Raw genomic sequence first — 14657 nt, forward strand, 5'->3', positions numbered from 1 at the left:
CTAGCTGCATGAGCTAACACATATAATGAACACCATAACAATAAATTTGGCTCAGTATAGTATTACATTCCATCCTCCATGGTCTAACACCCTCAGAATCCACTCCCACATGTTCTCCAGGTTTCTGCCTATGTATTATCAAAGTCTTGTAGTTACTTTGGTGTGTAAGTTACTACTTCCTCCATCATAGTGTGCACCTATACCCCAGGAGCATGCTGAAATTTGATCCTAGTTGTGAGTGCACTGTAGTAGAGGGTGATTATGGTGGGTTTTGAGGAGAATGTGAATTTCCTCTCAAGGCATCTGCCCCAGGTGAGCTTTAAAGCAGAGGAAGCCTACCTCTTCAGAAAATGGAGGGCAACCTACTTCCACTAGTAAGAGAGGCTCAGAGTGACTTGGGGGTTCAAGACTGTCAGTTTCCTCTGGGTCTAACCCACTCCAAGTTTTGGGATCCTATTATTTTACAGCACCCTAACTTTTACATGAGAAACCTGCACATCCATGAATTCAACAGAAGTTGTAATTCAGTAACGTGAAAATTAAAATTTTGTTTTGATTTTCAGCAATATCATTTTGTTGCTACAATCAATAAGAGCTTCCTTTAGAATTGTATGGAGTCTGTCTCTCTGGTTCTCATACCATAACTTAGAACTGTGCTTGTCATTTCTCTTTTTAAGCATTCAAGGTGTGGGTGGTGGTGGTGGTGGTGGTGGGATGAATTGGGAGATTGGGATTGACATATATACACTAATACGTATAAAACAGATAACTAATAAGAACCTGCTGTATAAAAAATAAACTACAATTAAAAAAAAATACTAGGGATGTGATGTACAACATGATGATGATAGTTTATACTGCTGTATAATATATAGGAAAATTGTTAAGAGAGCAGGTCCTAAAAGTGCTCATTGTAAGAGAAAACTTTTTTTCTTTTTATTGTATCTATATGAGATGATGGATGAGAACTAAACTTATTGTGGTAATCATTTTATAATATATGTAAAGCAAACCATCATGCTGTATACCTTAAACTTATTCAGTGGTGTATGTCAATTATTTCTCAATAAAACTGTAAAAACTTAAAAAAAAAAAAGCATTCAAAGGAACTCAAAAGAATACACCTCACACCATAGTCCTTATAGTTACCTTACAGCCATAACAGTCCAGTGTAGCTGCCACTTGGGGCTCCAAGGAACTTGGTAGTTCACCACAATCAGCCACAGATGACTGGTTAATTGGGATGCCCCGTGTACTATGAATTATTAGCGTCTTAATTCACTTTGGCAAGGAACTCAGCACTGAGCTCAAGCCCAAAGGCCCAATCAAACCAAACTCCTAATCCTATCTTTGCAGGTCTATCTCTTGGGACTACAGATAAAGTTTAATAAAAAGAATTATTAACTATAACAGGGTTTTGGAGTAACGAGTGATTCACTAGTAAGAGAACCCTAGAGAGTATAGAAAGAGCAGCTTTAAGGAGCTAACCTTATAACTAACCCTTGGACTAGGAGATAGAGTTCGCAAAGAAGAGCTCCCCCAGCCCTTCCCAGGGCTAAGATCCAAAAATTACTGGAGAGGGCACAGCCTGGTTCACTGAATGGCAGAGAAATCACTGTGGTGCCACACCTTGTGAAAAATCGGCCCTCTGGAACTGGCTACAGATCTTGCCTCCAGGGTGCCCAGAAAGCTATTCACGAGGTAGTGTCTATCTTTAGCCCCCCTACTACAAAATCACTAGACTTGGGGACGTGGGAAGAAACCGCTGGCCCCTGAGCAGCATAGGAGCTCGGCCCTGGAGAAAGCCAGGTATGCTGCAAGAGCCTGCCTACCAATGCACCAAAACCAGGTAGCAAAATACTTTTCTTCCTGTAATGTCTCTTCAGCATCCTCTATGGACAAAGCTTCAGCCCCTGCTGGCAAAGGAAAACTTACTTTAAAAGGTCCAGATCCATTTTCACAGTGCAGTCAAAAAGGGTGAATTTGGAGTTGAGAGGCAATAAATCAATAACCGGCACAAGCAGGCTCCCCTCACAGATTTTTGTAGCCAGACGTCTACACCTGTCTGGACGGTCCTTCGGCAGGCTCCTTTCCCTCAGTTTTCCCCAGACGTCACCAAAAGCCGCGGAGGAAAAGATGAGTCTGAACAGAATTCGCAGCCCCCTTCTCCTCACCAAGTTTCCGTCCAAGGCACCCCAGGCCTGGGGACCTCAAGGACAGGAAACATGGGCAGTGAAAAGGAAGTGGGGAGAAAGCGCAGCAGAACTGGGCTGCTGGCGCCCCAGGGTCTCTCAGGGACTCAACTTGAGCAATACTGCCGCCCAGGTCACAAAAGCAGTCTGAGGTCTTCCCACCGCTGGAGGCTCCGGGAGGCCGACGCGGGGCGGGCCCTGCGAGCGGCGCGTTGTGATTGGGCGCCGGGGAGCCCGCCCCCTCATCCCGGAGCGTCGGGAGGAGGCGGGGTCGGCCGCCTGCTCAGCTCCGTGGCTGCCGGCGCGTATTGACCCAGCGGCCACTGCACCGCTGCTGTCTCCTCCTGCTCGTGGCGGGCGGTGCAGGAGCGCCGAGTGGCGCTGGAGAACCGGCGTTTCTCCGCCGCTGCCGCCGCCATCTCCGCATTTGCGGGGCGGGAGGGAGGGAGGGGACTCGCGGCTGCAGCTGGAGCGGGCTTCTCTCCGGGGAAGATTCTCTCCGGGGAAGATTCTCTCCGGGGAAGATCCTCTCCTTGCTCTCCTTTTCCTCCTCCGCGCGCCGCCGCCGCCCGCCCCCTGCGCCCTCCGAGCGCAGCCCGGGTCCAAGAGCTGAGCGAAAAGGGCGGTGGGGGGCGGGAGGCGCCGGCGGGCGGACGCGCGCTCGGAGGAAACTCCTGCCGGACCCGTGCGTCCCCGCGCCCGGGGTGCACCCCGGCCCGGCCTCAGCTGCGGCGGCGGCAGCAGGAAGGGGCTCAGTCAGGGGAGGCGGGGGCGGTGCCACGGGGGCGGGCCCGGCTGTCCCGGCGCTAAGTTGTGGGGCCCGGCTCCTCCCAACCTGATTTTTTTCCCCACGGCTACTCGGACCCAGTTCCGCGCTGCCGACCCTAGAGCCGCCGAGCCGCACCTCCTGGGTGAAGAGGACACGCCTGCCCTGGTCGAGAAAACTTTTCCTGCCGACTTGGTCGGGCGACGGTGGCAGGAAGTCCAGACAGCGACCTTTCCTCCGCCTGCTCCGCGCGCCCTGCCGGGTGCCGGCGCTGAACTCGAGATCTAGTTTGAGCGGGCCCCTTCCGGGCTGCAGGCGAGTCCCGCCTCAGGAGGGACGCCCGGCCCCAGGGAGGGCGGTCGGCCAGGGCGAAGGCCAAGGACGCGTGGTGGCGCCGGAGATAAGGTGCGGAGCGCCGCCCGGACCCGCATCCGCAGCGGAGAGCGCGGAGAGCACAAGCCCGGGAGCAGGGAGCCTCCGGCGGCCGCTTCCAGGAGTCCACAGTCCGCCTCTTCCTCCGGGTGAGGACAGTGCCCTGGCCCCGAGTCTATCGAGGAAAAATGAAGTTAAGCCGCCAGTTCACCGTGTTTGGCAGCGCTATCTTTTGTGTGGTGATCTTTTCGCTCTACCTGATGCTGGACCGGGGTCACTTAGACTACCCCAAGAGCCCGCGCCGCGAGGGCTCCTTTCCCCAGGTAAGGAACGAGGAAGTGGGGACACGGGGCTCCGAGAGGGTAGGGGTGGGGGCCCGTAGTTACCGCAGCTCCGCGACCTCTCCCTCCCGCCGAGGCTCCGCGCTCCGGCAGGGCGAGACCAAACTGGAGGAGGCTTGGATCCTCCTCCAGCCTGGGCTCCGCAGCCACCTCATTCCGGGCGCGCGGAGTTAACAAAGTACCAGGCTGCGTGCGGTGGCTGGATCGCGCTCAGGCGAAGTGGCCGTGTTTCCGCACTTCGCACCCGGGCCTGTTGGGGTGGTCACCTGCTGGCCAGTGAACCGGCGCGGCGTGAGGCGCTCCCTCGCCGGCGCAGCGCCCACTGACAGCTGTTGTTGAGCCCCTAGGCCCACACAGGGTTAAGCTGCACTTACCCTTGCGCGCACCCAGTCGCGGGAATGGATCAAACAAACCCCATCAAACAAACCCATCTGGGTGTTACATTTATTTATTTATTTAAACTGCACTGTCGCTTGAGGAAAAAAAGTTTATTCCGTATTGCAGACCTGTAAGGTATGAATCTGTGGGGTTGATTTTAGTGTCGTCATTCTTCAGCTATTACATGGGGTTTGTTTGGAGCAGATGAGGGAGCCTAGTGGGGAAGCGCTTGTTATACTCCAGCCTGTAGCTATGGGGCGCTCAGTCACGAGACAGCGGTCAAATTGTCAAACGAGTTGGGAAAACGACCCGTCTTAAGTCTTTTATCTCAAGTTACTAAAAATAAGCAAACGGAGACAATCGGTTCTATTTGGGAGGATATACCGCGTGTGCGATTTGTTTCAAGTTATTTGCAATGACCTGTTCGATCCAGAAATTTTAGTAAAACTGGGTATTGGGTAGTATCCCCTGTAATGAATGAACCGAAGAACTCAAAACGCTGACAAGCTGATTTATCAACTACTTCACTCAAGGGTTGAGAAACGTAGGACGTGAACAAGTTGGTGTTTTTTTGTTTGTTTGTTTTTCTTTTGTGTGACAGTGTAAATGACCAAAGAATATTCTTGCCTTTTGTTCTTGTGAAACGCTAGGACAAAAGGCTTGAGTTTAATGAAGTTAGAGTGCTAATTTTACCTGAATTATTATGAAAGTGAAAACGAGACCCCTTTTTGGATGGTGTCATCAATACAGAGCATTCAAAATGCGTTGCAGATGAGAGGTATTAAAAATCTGGTTGTAAACAGATGTATCAAAAAAATTTAAAAGCTTTTGCTTTTAGGTAGTATTATAGAGAAAATAGTTTAGAGTTTGTCCAGTGCTTGTTGATGAGATTGGATAAAACAGTTAAAAAAAGGGGCGGGAGGGAGGAAGGGTAAACCCTCTGAAGCCAGAGCAAAAGGAGGAGTTCTAAGCCTTTTAAAAATATGTTGTACAATTTTGGGGCTTAACTTACCGTGATTTTTCCCCCAGTAATCCTATTTTTTCGAATTTTCTTCATTACAGGAAAAACCATAAAAACTGATAGATTTTACTTAAAGTGTTATCTTGAGTAATGTCCTTTGGCTTTGGCTTAATGAACACTTCGCAATGATTTATGCACACATCTGGGGCTGGGGTTCTCTGGCAACCTTGACATTTTACTGTTTCTAAAGAAGTGAGTGAGTCATTTGGTTACTGGGACGTCTTAGCCGAAGTTAATTCCAATATTTTTATATCCAGCCCTAGTCCTTGTCAAGGGGCTGAAGTTCTGCTTACAACATAAAGCATTTAATGGAAAGTGACAGTGGCTGCTGGAAGAGAAGGCCCTGTGTGCATTCTGTTTTGTGTGCAAGGGGAGAGGGTTTGGAAGGTGGAACTTTTTATATTTAAGTTTGCCTTTCTCAGATTTTCAGTACTGGCTTTTCGGTGCAAAAGGCACCTTTGCTGATGTAGTTTTGGAGAGCCACTGAATCCCCACATAGGTGGACTGGATAAATGCTGTATAAGCCTAACTCTTGTATGTCTGATATCAGCCTGTGTGTCTTAGTCTTACATGGTAAACTGCATTCACACAATCACCACCTAGTAGGTGAGGAAACTTAGGCACAGAGAGAGTAACTTGCCCAGAGTCACACAGCTAAAAGCTGAGATTTCAACAGGCAGCCTTTGGAGTCTTGAGCTCTCAGCCATTATGCTGTACTGCCCCCTTTAGTAATCCTTTGCCGACTGTTTAGTCCCCCAACTTGCTTGTGGAAAATAGAGCATTATGCTCTGCAGCACCTTAGCTTATGACTTTTTATTTTTAAAGGAGTTTTTATTATGAAGCCCTAATGAATGTGCTTCTTTTTTTTTTAAGCCTTTTTAAAAAAAATTGAGTGTTTGATTTTGAGATAATTGTAGATTCACATGCATGTATAAGTAATAATACAGAGATCACATGTATCCTTTACCAGTTTCCCCCAGTGGTACCATCTTGCAAAACTGTAATAGAGTATCACACCTTGGATATTTATATATTGATACAGTCAATATGCAGAATATTTCCATCACCACAAGGACCCCTTACATTGCCCTTTTATAGCCACAACCATTTTTCTCCTGTCCCTGTTCCCTTCTAGCCCCTGGCAATTACTCACCTGTTCTCAATTTCTGTAATTTTGTCGTTTCAAGAATGACAAGTGAAATCATGTAATGTGCAACCTTTGGGGATTGGCTTTTTTCACTCAGTCTAAATCTCTGGAGAGGCATCCAGGTTGTTACATGTTTGTTCCTTATTATTTTTTGCTGATGTTATTATCTTTTCATTTTTCTTTTGTTCCTTATTATTGCTGAGTAGTATTCCATAGATAGAGCACAGTTTGTTTAACCATTCACCCATTGAAGGACATCTGGGTAGTTTCCAACTTGGGGCAGTTTATTTCAAATAAAACTGCTATGAACATTATAAACATTCACATAAGCCCTCATTTCTCTGAAAAATGACCAGGAGTACAATTGCTGGGTCATAGGGTACAGGCATACCTCAGAGATATTGCAGGTTCAGTTCCAGACCACCGAATGTGCTCCTTTTTATGAAACGTTTAATGCTTGAGATTTATATCTCTCCCAGAATGTCTTCTAGCTCACTTGAGAGCTAAACATTATAATGAAAACCATTATGCAGCATAGCATCCTAGCATTTGAGTTGATTTTTATTTTTTCACTACTCCTAACTCTTATGTAAATCTTAATCTGATGAGAACACCAAGCATAGCAAAGCTACGTTGCACTAAATTTTATTTCTTTGATGAGTTTGGTTATTGAATTCCTTAGTTTTAATAGAGACAAACTAGTCAGTCACTATAAATCATATTTGGTGTCTAGTAGAATGATTTCTCTAGAAAGGGATTGATTTCCTCTGAATTGTCCATTTTAGTTCCTTCCAGTTAACATGGAACCTTTCATGGTCCATCATGTAAACAAGGTATGTTTTAAAACCGTCTTCAGTTGAGAGCAGTCTATTTGCTGTTATTCTGGCTTTCTTTCTTTTTGCCTCCTCCCCAAGTGTGTTTTCCACCACTTGGCCAGACTCTGGGGTGGAAGTGGGCCCAACTCTGGGTGCTCTACGTTCTCCCACCCTGGAGCAGCTGCCTGCCTCTGAGATAGTCCTTGGAAGGCTTTCCCCTGTGCTTCTGGGAGGAATTCCTTTGAGGCCTTGAGGCAACAGGTGGCTTTGTCTGTTTTAGCTTGTGTGTATTTTAGGGTTAATAAATCTCAGCTAGAAAAATTAATAAAAATTCCACTGTGAATGAGAGGCTGGCCAGGGCCTAATGCCATGAAGATGCTTTGAGGTAATGTAAGAATTCGAGCACATGGAAAGGAGAAACATTAAGGTCTTCCTGAAATTCTTCATCACTTTCTACAAGCGATTTCACAAGTTGCTTACTATCTACTTTGTGTATATGAGGATGGCTTATTAATGTCTTATGTTTGAATCTGCAGAATTAATGACTCAGGTTTTGTATAACAAATGATCGATCTTTAAATAACTAGTATAGCATATGGTCATAGCGATTCATATTAACCCTTGAAAGTTCAGAGATCGGGACTGATGGAGAATGTGAAAGTGAAGTTCAGATTTTATCTTGGTGCCCAGAAAACATTTATCAAGTGAGAAAGTGTGAATGTCTTTAAGTAATTGATTGAAAGACGTTGGTAGGTGGGGACTTTTATGTCTTTTTTTTTTTTAACTTTCACTGTGAAAATATAATACACATATAAAAACATGCTTAAACATTTTACATCTCTAGTACTTTCTTAAGCGTTCAACACAGTATATGTTTAATTAAAGTTGACCTCAGTCCCCCAGTTGTTTTTTCTTGCTTTTAGAAATCTGTGAATCTTAAGAATAATAAATAGAAAAATACGATTTTTCCTGCTTCTCCACACTCCAGTGCACTCTACTTATAAACAATTGCTCTTGTTGGGGTTTGTGCAGGTGTGTAGAAGGAAGTTTGTTTCATTCCTTGGGGTACACTGTTTGAGAGCTGTGACTTTTGGGAAGTGATGGAACTTTGACCTTGACCGTGGTGACAACCAGGGATTTAGGAGAAATGAGTGCAGGAACATGAAAGCCCCTGAAAAGGGCTGGTTTCCTCCAACCCCTCCAGAGTAGAGTCCAGCAGTCCTTCAGGACTCCTCCTGCCAGCATGTTTCTCTAAGACTCAAGAGTCTTCCTATACACGAACTAGGACAGACAGTCATGACTGCATCTGGTCTGAAGGCTTAAGTTTATTATTTTTTAAATTGAATTGAATGTGTTATTCACAGATCAGCACTGCTGTCAGGACCTAAACAAATACTTTTGCTTGGGAGATGTTGTAGTCCTGTTTATCTGAAGGGGATTTTCTCTGTGACTCATTAATTAGCATTAAAGGATATCTGGGCTGTGGGCAAAACATTGACTAAAATTACCACTTTTATTTGTTGTTTTTTATTTTGAGTCAGCTATTGCTTTTGGTGATAGCTGTTAAAACTTTGGCCTTTTTTGACAGACTGGACTAAGTGTTGAGATTGTCCTAGAAAGAGTAGTTCAGTAGCTGCTTCTGATTCCCTGTTTTTACTCTTAGTTTTTTGAGTCCAGCAGTCTTAGTTTTCCCTGTTGTTCCCTCACTTCCTTGGAGATCTGTAAGAAAATGGGAGGATATTCAACAGCTGGGATATAATCTCTAGTTGCTGGATTATAAAGTCCTCATTGCGTTTTTGGCCCCTTCCATCCTGGTGGTCATGTTCCTGGTAGCATCAGCTTTTATAGTACATGTGGAAGAGAGGAGGAGGAACTCTAAAGAGCAAATTTTGCTTCTTTTCACAGTTGTGATTAGTAAGTTGATCAGGAGAGGAAGTGTAGACCATTTTAGCTAAAAGGGGTTTCTGTTTCAGTTGTAGGTGTTACACCAAAGCTGCTAATTTTAAGGTTGAAACTGTGTTTAGGTTCAAACAAGTTTGAGGGACGATTGTTCTGAAATGGAGTTGAGACCTATTGCTTGAGAATTGCTGAATTTGCCTTGTGATAGGGAGGAAGTAAATGATTTGATTTGAGTACACTCAGTCTCTTGAGGTTACAATGTAGCTTTTCTGTGAGACAGTGTATTTAAGGTAATGCTATTTGTATTGCAATACTTCTGTGCAGACCAGTGCATAGTAGGTATCTAGTAAATATTTCATGTTAAATTTGTAAATTTAACACGTTATATCTAAACAAAAGATCAACCTTGAAGAAAGCTAGTAAAAACGTGTACATCTCTACCTTTGGCTGCCTCACAGACTCTTTGCTACTGACATTTGGGGCTGGATTCTTTGATGTGGGGGGCTGTCCTGTGCATCATAGGATGTTTAGCAGCATCCCCTGTCTCTACCCAGTATATGCCAGAAACACCTTTCCCCAACTTGTAGCAACCAAAAGTGTCTCTGCACATTGCTATATGTCCCCTGGGGGAAAAAAAATCAACCCTGTTGAAAACTGCTTTGGCTGCAGTCTAGCCAAAGGCCTATTCTTTATACCCATAGCACTTTGTTAGCACTTTGCATTTTAGGAAGGAGTGATCAAAAGGCTTAATTCTTTTTTTTTTTAATTGAAGTATAGTAGTTACAATGTTGTGTTAGTTTCTGGTGTACAGCAGAGTGATTCAGTTATATGTGTGTGTGTGTGTGTGTGTATCTTCTTTTACATATGCTTTTCCATTATGGCTTATTATGGGATATTGAATATACTTCCCTGTGCTATATAATAGGACCATGTTGTTTATCCATTCTATATATAATAGTTTGCATCTGCTAGTCCCAAACTCCCAGTCCAGCCCTTCCCCCATCCCCCTTGGCAACCACAAGTCTGTTCTCTATGTTTGTGAGTCTGTTTCTGTTTTGTAGATAAGTTCATTTGTGTCATATTTTAGATTCCACATATATCATATGGTATTTGTTTTTCTCTTTGTGACTCACCTTATTTAGTAGGATAATCTCTAGGTCTATCCGTGTAGCTGCAAATGGCATTATTTCATTCTTTTTTTATTTCTGGGTAATAGTCGTGTGTGTGTGTGTGTGTGTGTGTGTGTGTGTGTGTGTGTGTGTGTGTGTATGCCATATCCTCTTTGTCCATTCATCTTTAGATGGACATTTAGTTTGTTTCCCTGTCTTGGCTATTGTAAATAGTGCTGCTGTGAGCATAGGGGTGCATGTATCTTTTTGAATTATATTATAGTTTTGTCTGGATAAATGCCCAGGAGTGGGATTGCAGGATCATATGGCAACTCTATTTTTAGTTTTTTGAGGAACATCCATACTGTTCTCCATAGTGGCTGCACCAATTTGCATTCTCACTAACAGCGTAGGAGGAGGGTTCCCTTTTCTCCACACCCTCTCCAGCATTTGTTATTTGTAGACTTTTTAATGATGGCCATTTTGACTGGTGTGAGGTGGTATCTCATTGTAGTTTTGATTTGCATTTCTCTAATAATGAGAGATGTCGAGCATCTTTTCATGTGCCTATTGACCATCTGTATGTCTTCTTTGGAGAAATGTCTGTTTATATCTTCTGCCCATTTTTTGACTGGGTTGTTTGTTTTTTGAGTTGTTTGAGCTGTTTTTATATTTTGGAAGTTAAGCCCCTGTCAGTCACATTGTTTGCAAATAATTTCTCTCAGTCCATAGGTTGTCTTTTTGTTTTGTTTATGGTTTCCTTTGCTGTGCAAAAATTTATAAATTTGATTAGGTCCCATTTGTTTATTTTTGCTTTTATTTCTATTGCTTTTGGGAGACTGACCTAAGAAAACACTGGTACAATTTATGTCAGAGACTGTTTTGCCTATGTTCTCTTCGAGGAGTTTTATGGTGTCATGTCTTGTATTTAAGTCAAAGGGCTTAATTCTAATACTCAAGGATAACTAGCATTTTTTTGATGACTGAAATGTATCCTTTCACTAGATGCCCAAAATTCACTTATATTTTTAGGATTCTACATTGCAGTATGTTATAGAAAATACAGGGGTAGATTATGTTCATATGGAAGTTAAAAATGGAAGATTATTGTAATGAAACTTAATTAAAAAAAAAATTGGACCATACTTATTATTCTGAGAAAAGCATTTGGTCAAGTGATAGTAAATAGACTGTTTTACTTTCCGCAAGCTTAGTTAGAGTTTAGCAGTAGTCTAGATTTATTCCCCTTGCCTTTTAGCACCGGAAAATAAGATATATTGATTAGTAATAAGGTAGTATGGAAGGCATATGCAAAAATAATTTGAGTTGTCTAAAGCTTTCTCAGGCAAGATATTTACTTTCTTCAGTGTATTACTTGTTTTATTTCTGCTAATTCTGATGATTCTGGTTACTGCATTTTGTATTCCTTTTTGAGATTAGAAAAAGCAGGGAAAGAAACTGGAAAATAAAGTGGATGGAGACTTCCTTCCTGTTCATTTCATTTGGTTCTAAACAGCCTTTTTAAAGAAAGGGGGTGGAGGTAGGGGTAGGAAAAGAATGAAATTCTGGGCAAATATTCTCCTTCCTTCCCTTTTGTCCGAAGGTCTGTGGTCTTGAACTTTGCTGAAGTCAGCTAACTGTGGGCCCAGTCTGGCCTGACACCTGTTTATGTAGGGCCACAAGCTAAGAATGATTCTTACATTTTAAAATGGTTAAATATGTCCTGACATGGTTACACTCATTCCTCTGTGAATCGAATCATCTCTGGCTGCTTTTGTGTTACAAGGGCAGAGTTGAGAGGTTGCGACAGAAAGCGTAGCCCACAAAGCCTAAAATATTTACTGTTTGACCCTTTGCAGAAAAAGTTTGCCAACCCTTGGTTTAAACCGTATTTCTCTGTTATTAACATTGGAGGCAAATAGTGTGGTTAGATCTGTTGAAGCAGAGGTGGGTTAATTAAAAACAAACAAAGTTCTCGTAAACTGGTTATTAGGTAAGCATTACTCAAACAGTTTGTGTTTTGAGAGTGTTGTTTAAAACTTGTGCTGTCTGTGTGTTTCATAGATTTCCAAGGGTCCTTGGGGAACTTCTGTGCTAGAGCACTGGCATGCTTGACATGTTTAATTTGTTTCCCTTCTATCACCTGAAGATTCTCACTCTGGGACCAATCTGGGATAGAGGGTTCTAGGGCATGAACTAAGCAAAATTGATCCATAGTCTTGAGATTGCAAACTATGACTTTATTTTGTCTTGGATTTGCTGTAATTCACAGATGGGCTGAATTCTGAGCCTAATATGACTGCTTGGGTTGATTAGTACCGTGGAAGGAGAGCCCAGGTACTTCTGCAAAAGGTATCTTCTGCAAAAACCATAGATCTAGGCCGGAACTTGGCAGTCATCTCTGGGACCCTGACGACTGCTCAGCTTGAAGGCAAAGAACTAACTACCAGGGTGTCTGCAGGGGCACTGTGCTACTCTCGTTATCCAAGAGTAATTAATTCCTGCTAATTTTGATCATTCTTCATGCTTCTTAATGGTTATGTGTGACTTTCATCATTCCTGTGGCACAGGCCACCATCCCGTTTGTGTCCTCAAAGACTTTACTGTCACCATTAAAATGTAGTGCATTTCCTCTGAACAAAATGAGTGTAATGCGTCTCATTGAGTGCAACTTTTAAGTGGTTTTTTTTTTTCATTTTTAAATATATGCATGTGTGCATTTTTCACATGTAAGTGGATTTCCGCACTGGCTTCCTTTGCAGGTAGTTGCCTTCAGAAGTCCAGTGAAATCAAATGCTTTTTGCGAAGGCAGAGCAGGTCCCAAATGGGACCTGATCCTACCAGTGAACATTATTGTCCTGAATCAGGAGTCTGGAGAGCCGGGAAACTTGCCAATGTTTTTTTTCTTCTAAATACATGTTTCTTCCAGGTCTGATGGTGTTTAGTTTTGCAATGGGAAGCTCTCCCTCTTCAGGATGAAGCTGTACGTTGGGCCTGAAGGTGTACTTTGCAGCTTTACCCTCTTTTCCCTACTGCAGGTGTGGAGGAATCTGGAATTTATTGGTCCTGGCCTTTGTGGCAACGTTTTTACCTGTGGAGCATTAGAGGATGGAAGCCTGACAGTCTGAATCATTCTCAGAATTATTTTCTACATAAAAGAAGTCCTGAATTTGTGTTTTTAGAATCAGTGAGGTAGTCATTCTCTTAGCAGTCATCAGTGTTCCAGAGAAGTCATAATACGAAAGAGTCATAGAATTTTTGGAGGGCCCTTCCAAGGTTAGGTAATTTAGTCTTTGATTTTTCAGATAAGGACACAGATGTGTAAACTGGACCTCAGCAGTTTTGTTTTTGTTTTTTGGCTTAGGTCCCATAACTAGTCATAGCATACCTGGGACATGCTTGCTGTCCTGTAATTCAATGATCTTTCGTTGTACTACAGCCAGCATATATTTGATGAATCACTATGCGTTAGGTACTATGGAAATTGTGATAGACATGCCAGATATATTATTTGCTTTTTGATAGAGCTTCTTAGTTATTTGAGGAGATACAACTGCCATTTCTGAAACAATTAGAGACAGTTGAGTGTTATTCTTTAGAAGAGTTAATTTAAAAAAGTTAGAACAGTGCCTGGCATGTAGCAAATGCTCAATAACTGCTATTACCAAAGAACAGAGGTTTATATAGTATCTATTATGTACAAGGCATTGTTGTAGGTTCTGGGTATAAAGGAACTAAGAATAAAACAAGAGTCTATGATCTTAATTTATATTCTTAATATAAGGGCAAAGGCCTTAAAGAGAATTCAGATCTAAGTTTGTGTAATGGCCTAGCTCCAACTGACCAAAGGACATGGGACAGAAGCTAAGCTTTTCTGATTGGGTAGGACTTTGAAAGGAGAAAAGACATTCCTAGTGTGAAGTACAATGCTTCCGAAGGCTCAAAGCCTGGCACAATGAGAAGAGGTAAGGAGGTTGGTTTGATTTATAATATTTGGAGCTTGTAAAGAGTAATTGGGAAAACACAGCAGGTTGTTTGGGATCAGATTGTGAATCTTCCTGAGAGCCAGTGCTAGGAGTTATGAGTTGGATGGTGGTGAACCATTCGAAGTTATTGAGTATGTCAGGAAGCTGCTTGAGAAAACCAATGTTGGAGAATTAATTTCATAGAAAATTTTAGACCTGGAAGGGAGCTAAGAGAATATTAAATCTAAATTATTCCGGTAGCAGGTGTGTAGGAAGACTCAGAAGCAGGAAGGCAGCTGAGGATCTGTTTGAGGTAATACAGACATAAGGCAGTAAATCCCTGTACCAGTATTGAATTGGCTGGAATCAAGAGGAAGAGGGAAAATGTGGAGACATTTTGTAAGAAAAAGTATTGGGCTTTCTAACAGATTTGATAAAGGGTAATGATGGGTGGCTAGAGTAAAAAAGGTTCTCCCACCTTTTTCCTTTGGGGCATTTGGAGACTGCTTGTACTGCTTGCAGAAGGGGATAGTTGGAAGGATAAGCTAGTTTGGGAAGCCAAGTTCAGTTTCGTTTATGATGAGGTGGATGTGAGTGGAAGTAGCCAAGTGGGCTGGAGTGCCAGAGTGAGAGATCGGGGAAGGGAGGTGCT

The 14657-nt window shown here is 43.1% G+C and overlaps 1 protein-coding gene across 1 annotated transcript in view; it reads left to right on the forward strand.

Annotated features, from left to right (window-relative positions):
* Nucleotides 1–3014: 3014 nt before the first annotated feature.
* MAN2A1 (mannosidase alpha class 2A member 1) overlaps nt 3015–14657 on the forward strand; it is a 161179-nt gene continuing 149536 nt past the window's right edge. Inside the window, exon 1 of the mRNA XM_007462587.1 lies at nt 3015–3653. Coding sequence (XP_007462649.1) covers nt 3519–3653 — 135 coding nt within the window. The 5' untranslated portion in view covers nt 3015–3518. The remainder of the gene's footprint in view (nt 3654–14657) is intronic.

The sequence above is a fragment of the Lipotes vexillifer genome, unplaced genomic scaffold (assembly GCF_000442215.2).
Source record: "Lipotes vexillifer unplaced genomic scaffold, Lipotes_vexillifer_v1.1 scaffold710, whole genome shotgun sequence".
NCBI lineage: Eukaryota > Metazoa > Chordata > Mammalia > Artiodactyla > Lipotidae > Lipotes > Lipotes vexillifer.